This window comes from Mus pahari, chromosome 17, assembly GCF_900095145.1.
Source record: "Mus pahari chromosome 17, PAHARI_EIJ_v1.1, whole genome shotgun sequence".
NCBI lineage: Eukaryota > Metazoa > Chordata > Mammalia > Rodentia > Muridae > Mus > Mus pahari.
This window is the reverse complement of record NC_034606.1, coordinates 32,359,491-32,367,676: the sequence shown is the minus strand read 5'-3', so window position 1 is coordinate 32,367,676 and position 8,186 is coordinate 32,359,491. Positions and strand designations below refer to the sequence as shown.

The 8,186-nt window shown below is 45.0% G+C and overlaps 1 protein-coding gene across 2 annotated transcripts in view; it reads left to right on the top strand.

Moving 5' to 3' along the window:
- Ndrg1 (N-myc downstream regulated 1) overlaps positions 1-3,637 on the top strand; it is a 44,953-nt gene extending 41,316 nt beyond the window's left edge. For both annotated transcript variants that reach the window (XM_021216407.2, XM_029547893.1), the window contains exon 16: positions 1,844-3,637. In XM_021216407.2, coding sequence (XP_021072066.1) covers positions 1,844-2,085 — 242 coding nt within the window. In that variant the 3' untranslated portion in view covers positions 2,086-3,637. The remainder of the gene's footprint in view (positions 1-1,843) is intronic.
- Positions 3,638-8,186: the final 4,549 nt, after the last annotated feature.

Here is an 8,186-nt window from a genome sequence, read left to right as displayed (position 1 = left end):
AGAAAGAAAGAGAAAGGAAGGAAGGAAGAAAGGAAGGAAGGAAGGAAGGAAGGAAGAAAAACTCAGACAGACAGACAAGACAAACCAGGAACAACATTGATTCTTTGTTTAAGGAGCGAATTCCACTGAGCAAGGACTAATCCAATTTTGGGTGTCTGATCTAGGGCTGTGCTTCATTGGGGTGTGGCATTAGTCACCCCAGTGAGTAACCTAAGAGATCCCCACAAATAAGGCTCTTAAGCGTCAGGAATGCATTTTTTCCTACAACTTCAGAGGCTACAAATCTGAGGTCAAGGTTTGGACAGGGCTGGGCTCACTGTTCAAGGCCATTTCTTGCTTGCTGGATTCTGCTGACTACATCATAGGGCCTTCTATGGCTTCTGGCTGCATTACACCAGTCTCTCCATCCATATGGGGCGGCCCTCTCTTTTTTTCTTATTAGGGATCAACCTAATCCAGAAGGACCTTGTCTTAACTAAATATCTCTAAACTCAGTATTCCAAGCAAGGTCATATTCTGAAGTTTCAGGTGAGCATGAATTTGGGGAAGCACTGCTACTCCAGATAGAAGGAGGATTGTCTTGTATCCCATTCTGTCGGTCATCTGCCATGACATGCGCAGTTTTGGTCATGCTAAGGTTTGAGAGCTTAGCAGGCTTTTGGAAGGCAGGCAGATGGCTAACATTTCTTTAGGAACCGTATGGTGAGACCTTGGGGGTTCTTCTTGGGATATGCAGGAACTAGCCTTGCTGGCTTCCACATTCTACTGCCTACTGACAGTACATTTAAGAGAAGGTTACATGGTCACACAAAAGTCTTCATTTTGCAAACGGGAACGGGAAGGTTTCAAGTATGATGATCCAGTGGTCACTCAGCTAATAAGCACCTAACAATCTGGGGGTCAGACCCAGGTCATGGCTCAGGTTTCTTGCCATGTGATTGTTATATGCCTTTCCCACATCTTGGACTTTACTGTCCCCTTTGTGAGTGGCACAGAAGGTGGATGGCTCCCAGGATGAAGACAATAGAGAAGTGTTCAGCTGGGCTCTTAAGATAGACTGTCTGGAGTTCAGCTTCTTGAGCTCTTTGTATATATTGGATATTAGTCCCCTATCAGATTTAGGATTGGTAAAAATTCTTTCCCAATCTGTTGGTGGCCTTTTTGTCTTATTGACAGTATCTTTTGCCCTACAGAAACGTTGCCATTTTATGAGGTCCCATTTGTCGATTCTTGATCTTACAGCACAGGCCATTGCTGTTCTGTTTAGGAAATTTTCCCCTGTGCCCATATCTTCGAGGTTTTTCCCCACTTTCTCCTCTATAAATTTCAGTGTCTCTGGTTTTATATGTAGGTCTTTGATCCACTTAGACTTGAGCTTTGTACAAGGAGATAAGAATGTATCAATTCGCATTCTTTTATATGATAACCACCAGTTGTGCCAGCACCCAGTGGAGGAGCTAGAAAAAGTACCCAAGGAGCTGAAGGGGTCTGCAACCCTATAGGTAGAAGAACAATATGAACTAACCAGTACCCCCAGTACCTCTAGCTGCATATGTAGCAGAAGATGGCCTAGTCTACCATCATTGGGAAGAGAGGCCCCTTGGTCTTGCAAACTTTATATGCCCAGTACAGGGGAACACCAGGGCCAAGAAGTGGGAGTGAGTGGGTAGGGGAGCAGGGCGGGGATAGGGTATAGGGGACTTTTGGGATAGCATTTGAAATGTAAATGAAGAAAATATCTAATAAAAAGAAGATAGACTGTCATGGCTGGCAGACAGGGGTAGAATCCCACACCTGTAGAGGCTTCCTGTATCCCAACCATATTTGTCTTCTGTGTTCCCAGTGCCTTCTGCCAGCATGACTCGCCTGATGCGGTCCCGCACAGCCTCTGGTTCCAGTGTCACATCCCTGGAAGGCACCCGTAGCCGCTCCCATACCAGCGAGGGCCCCCGAAGCCGCTCGCACACCAGTGAGGGGTCCCGTAGCCGCTCCCATACCAGCGAGGATGCCCGTCTCAACATCACCCCCAACTCGGGTGCCACCGGAAACAATGCCGGGCCCAAGTCCATGGAGGTGTCCTGCTAAGCATCAGTCTGTGCATCAGTCATCCTGGACTGGTGGCCTCTCCCTTAGCCCCCAACCCTTGCCTGCCACCCTACGCTAATGCGGTATTAATCTAAAGCTGCTTTTGTAAGAATGAACTCTGGCGGTGGCAGACCCAGGTTGTTCTGGCTGCCTCCTGGGACCAGGGTGGGTGGTGGTGGACCCAAGGCAAGAAGCAGTTCAGTGTACTGTTCTGCTAGCAAGTGGCCTGGTGGACCCTCTCTCTACCCTCAGACACCAAACTGCCAAAACTAAGAAATATATAGCTGTAACACTGCCTGGCTCCAAACCCAGGCTGATCCAGCATCCTGGTTCACAGGCGTTTTGCCAGCTCTGCCTACTTCCTGTTTCCTCTCCACTAAACTCATTCCTGGAAACAAACTTCTGTTTTGAAAGGAGAGGGAGGCAGGGAAGTTGGGCGCCTTATTTTAAGTAGGGAAACCAAGAAAGGGAGAGAAAAAGGCGGGGTTTAGGGCAGGTAGAGGAAAAACCAGTCTACTAGGCTCTCTTGAAGGAATTGATTTTAAAGTTCTGGGCGCTGAAACCCACAACCTGTTTTTCTGGCAACCTTTCAACGTGCAAGAAAAACTGAAAACAACCCCCCCCTGGCTTTATAGAGAAACTGATTCAGCAAATGTGGGGCGTCATTGATTTAAGACTCAGTCTGTGTGCCCTACTGGACCCGGCTCCCGTTCCACAGTGTGAATGAGTGGATGATACCTCTGTCCCTGGGGAAGGTGGGTTTGATTTATAGTTGTATTCTTTGAGGCAGAGGGAGAACCCAGCAGGTGACAAGGGGTCCTTGTCTGGGATGAGTCTGTAGGCATGGGAAGGGTGGGGATAGAATGTCCGTGGGATTCTGATGACTCATGGTAGGGCCAAGTGCAAGAACCTGGTGGGTGTGGTTTCACTGATCTGGAATCTCGTGTGACCGAGCCACACCTTGTCTCCCATAATTGATGTCTGGCATTGATTTGAAACTTGATAACTGAATGTCTCTTAACTGGCCCACCGTTGGTTCTTCAGGGAGAACCGCGGGTTCTAGTGGGGAAAAGACTGCTTTTGGATTCTGTACATTCCACGGGGACTTGCTTCCCTCCCCTGCCCCGCCTGCTGACTGGGTTCGTAGCATTGGCCTCTCTAAGCCATGCCAGCCTAATGCCCACGCTCCATACTACTGCCTTTTGATTCTTACTGTGGCTAACCTTGGACCTTTCCTATAGGAAATGTGATCAGATCAGAGACACTTGACCGTTGGGAGTCAGCCCTCAAGGCCTGGAGAGTTCCAGGATCTTGGAGTTGCTAGAGGAAAAGTAGTTACGCCCTATAGGTGACATGAGTGTGACAAGGGATCAGTTTACCTGCCAACTCCTACCGTGGAGTCTTCCACTGACCTTGCGTAGAAAGATCACAGAGATCCAGGACAGGGTGACTGAGTGCTGACAAGAAATCACTGTATACGTCTTTCCAGGGCAGTTTCTAAATAAGATGTTTGTATTTATTTCCAGACCAATAAATTTGTAACTTTGCAGTGGCTTGTGTCTTTTCCTTTCTCTAGGAGGGTGCGTGTGGCATTGTGGAACAGGAAGTGGGGGTGGGACTTTATCCTTGACACTCAGAGCCCCTGCTGTGTGCCCCTTACTTTTGGAGTTCTTTGCCACAGAATGACACTGACCAGTAGAACTGGCACCATCTGTCACATAGGTTTCTAGACTTTCTGGTAGTGATAGTAAAGGAAGAAGAACCAGGCAAGGATACATCCCTGTAGCCTAATCTATCTAAACGATCATCATTTCTATGCAAGCAGTCAGGCATACATATCTTTTTATACAGTAAGGAATCCAGTGTGCAGGCAGCCTCGCCACACACCTACTAACAGGTCACCATAGTGACGAGAGAACACTTTTCAAGCTGGAAGAAGAGGGAAGCATATAGCTAAAAACGACTCCTGTTCTCACATCCTATGGGAGATGTTTGCTTTGTATGTTTGGTATATGTGTGTTGTATGCATGTTGCACTTGTGTGTACATTTGATGGCCTGAGGTTGGCACTGGGTGTCTCTCTGTATTGCTCTCCATTTTACTGTTTTTGAGTCAGTTCCCGCAGCATGTTTGCATAGCTGGTGCTCCCCAGGGTTAGTTTGTCTGAGGGTGGCTCTCCATCTGAAGAATCTATTTCCCACCCGGATGATGGTTTGTGGAAGGCCATACAGTAACGGTTGGGAGCCTGTAGGGGGTGAGTGTTGTGTGCTAAGTAAGTTGCTTCCAAGAAAGTGAGGAGGACAAGGAGAGGAGCTCCTTGGCCCAGCCCAGCATATATGATGACCCTGGCTGGGGACCAAGGTCATCTCATCTCTGAGAATCCATGCTGTGATGTGGCCCTTGACAACATGCAACGAAGACACTTGAAGGCTTGGAAGATGTCTCAGTTGGTAAAATACTTCCCTTGCAAGTGTGACGACCTGAATTCAATTCCCCATAGCTCACATTAAAAACAAACAAACAAACAAACCCCCTAAAACTAGGTAACAGGCTCTGTATTTAAGAACATTGGCTGTTGTACTAGAGTGCCCAGTTCAACCTGAAGCATCCTCATGCTTACATGGCTTATAAGTGTCTGTAACTCCAGTTCCTAGGATCAATACCCTCTCTACATAGGCACAGAACACACATGTGGTATAGACTTAAATGCAGGCAAAACATCTACACACATAAAAAACTTATGGTGGTACATGCTTGTCATCCCAGTGCTGGAGAGGCAGAGATAGAAAGATCACTAAGGGTACTCTGGCCGATTAGGTTAGCCCACTTGATGAATTCCAGGCCAAAGAGATGCCATGTCTCCGAAATAAGTAACACAGAGCAACAGGACAGATTATCTTCTAGCCCAAGAGCACAAAAATATACCTGCCCAAGAAGGGGCTCTTGACTTCTGTGGCCATCCTCCAGCTGAGGAAAACCTTATATAGCTCTCAAGTGAGCCTTGGCGATGGTGTTTTATAACAGCAATAGAAAAGTAACTAAGGTGGGCTCCAAAGAATCAGTGAAGTTGAGTTGATGAATTGACAGTGACATCACTGATTGACGGACAAGTCCCTTGGTACAGATACCATTGTCATTCATCGTTGCTCTGAGAAGTGGTTCCTGAATGGCCCACATTCTTAGGAAGCAAGGAGATTTGCAGATATGAAGAGTGCTGATGCATACTGTATACTATCCTATTTTTTCTCACTCATAAACTACTGATTATTTTTTAAGAATGTGTATTATATTTATTGAGTGTGCGTTCATGTGTGTGCGCAGGTGTGCGCGTGCTTGGAAGCCCGACGTCAATGTCAGACATCTCCCTTCGTGGCTCACTATCTTATTCTTTGAGGTAGAGTCTTTTACTGAACCCTGGACTCCTAGGTTTGGCTAGACTGTCTGACCAGTGAGCTCCGGGGGAGTCTTCACTCCCCAGAAAGAGTAGTTTCCGAACCTCAGAGAGACTCAATGGCTTAACGAGCCATTTTCAGTGGATTATTATCTCCCTGCCTATAAATGGCTCACACCCTCCCCTATCAATGTCTGGGGATGGTGGAATATCTGTGAGCTCCAGGGATCAGCACTGTGGGCCTGAAAGGTTTTTACTGGCCCTAGGTACCTTTGTTCTTCCATTAAATGGTCCCGCTCAGACTAGCAAGACACAATAGCTTTGATGTGGTTTTGGGTTACCCTCCCTTTCCTCTGTTGGCATTTCTTATATTATCAGTGAGTCTGCTTCTAGCAGCTCTTGCTCTTTTTACTGAAATGGATGAAGAAACCACATTTTTTTTTGTATTATATAAAAGGCAGAATAATGAAGCTTAGAGTGTAGAGCCTGAGATATGCTGTATAGAGTGTACCAAATGGTGAAAAGACTGTGCCAGCATCTCCTTAGAATCCATATGTGATAGAAAGATACCAGATTCCAACAGGGCATGGATTTCTGAGTACACAGTGTCACTAAGGTACAAATAGGTAGGTGGATAATAAGATAGATAGATAGGCCGTGCGTGGTGGCGCACGCCTTTAATCCCAGCACTCGGGAGGCAGAGGCAGGCGGATTTCTGAGTTCGAGGCCAGCCTGGTCTACAAAGTGAGTTCCAGGACAGCCAAGGCTATACAGAGAAACCCTGTCTCGAAAAACCAAAAAAAAAAAAAAAAAGATAGATAGATAGATAGATAGATAGATACATACATACATACATACATACATACATACATAGATGATAAATAATAGATGATACATAATTAATAGAAGATAGATAGATAGATAGATAGATAGATAGATAGATAGAAAGAAGATAATTGATAAGTAGGTGATACCTGGAGATATATGAAAGATTTATAATAGATAGATAAATAGATAGATAGATGATAGATGATACATACATACATACATACATACTTACATACATACGAGTGACGTTTTACTTTTTGGGAAAGTGGCCTTCCTGCTCTGTTGCCCAGGTTGGCCTCAATACTGTACACCCAAGAAGTTGTTACACCTTAGCCTATGGAGCAGGATGACAGGATCTTCAACCCTACCTAGCAATTACTGTATATGTTTTCACAATTTCCTTCAAGTCTCATTTTCTTCAATTTCAACCAGATAATACTGAGTAATATTGAATAAAGTTCATTCATTCCCCCTGAGTCTGATGCACTCATAGGACTCTGGATTGCAACTACACATTTGTTTTAAATCCTACTTTGTATTTTGATTACTTCACAAAGCAGGTTTCTTGTGGCACTTTCTTACATACTTTTTTAGTTGTTTTTCTTCCACACCCTCTTCTCCACAATCTCCTCACCCTCATTCCCCTTATCCTTGTCCACCCGCAGCATTCTGCTTTCCACTTTCATGTTACACACGTCTATCACCCTCTCAAATTCTCTCCCTTAAAGCTTATTTCCCCTTTCAAGGCCATCTTTCTGCTTCTCTGGAATCTATCTATAAACATTCAATTCCTACATAAATATGTGTACTGGCTGGTTTTGTGTATCAACTTGACACAGGCTGGAGTTCACACAGAGAAAAGAACTTCAGTTGAGGAAATGACTCCATTTTCTCAATTAGTGATCAAGTGGGGTGGGCCCGTTGTGGGTGGTGCCATCCCTGGGCTGGTAGTCTTGGGTTTTACAAGAAAGCAGGCTGATAAAGGCAGAGGAAACAAGCCAGTAAGTAACATCTGTCCATGGCCTCTGTATCAGCTCCTGCTTCCTGACCTGCTTGAGTTCCAGTCCTGACTTCCTTTGGTAATGAACAGCAATGTGGAGGTATAAGCTGAATAAACCTTTTTCTCCCCAACTTGCTTCTTGGTCACGATGTTTGTGCAGGAATAGAAACCCTGACCAAGACAATACACACATGAAAACTTAGAAGCTAGATCCATATATGAGAGAAAGTGCATGACATTTCTCTATCTGAGCTGCAGTCATTATAATATTTTCCAGTTCAATCCGTAATCCAGAAAATTCTAGCCCTTTGTTCTGTCTTACAGGTCAGTAAAATTCTATTGTGTGTATGTAGCTTTAAGGTTATTTTCATTCCCTGCTTGTTGTGAATGGATTGGCAATGAATATTGGCAATGATATCTGCATGGTGGTAAGATAGAGGGTCCTTCTGAGAAGAAGAAAAACTATACTTGAGCATAGAGGCGTTAATGGAAACAAGTCATGTGACTCTCCTAAACGGGAACTAGGTTTGTATTGGGATATTGCTCGCTTTGGGAGAGATGGACTAGAAACGGCTGAGAGAATCCGTCACCTCACCTGCCACAGCCATCAGCTCAGCTGCTCGTCTGGCTAAGCAATGCCACGTTGTGCAGAAAGGGCTGCCATACCCTTCTTGCCTTAGAGAGGCTGGTCAGTAAATGCAAAGTCACAATTTAAAACAAAAATACACCTGGGAAGATCATTTGGTGATTAAACAGTTTCCTAGTAAAGTGGAAGAGCGTAACTAAATGTTGATGGCAACTCATGTTTACTTCCTCAAATAATGCCGGCACGAAGTGTATAGATGCATACGCTATTATCAATTCTTTTTTTAATCAGATATTT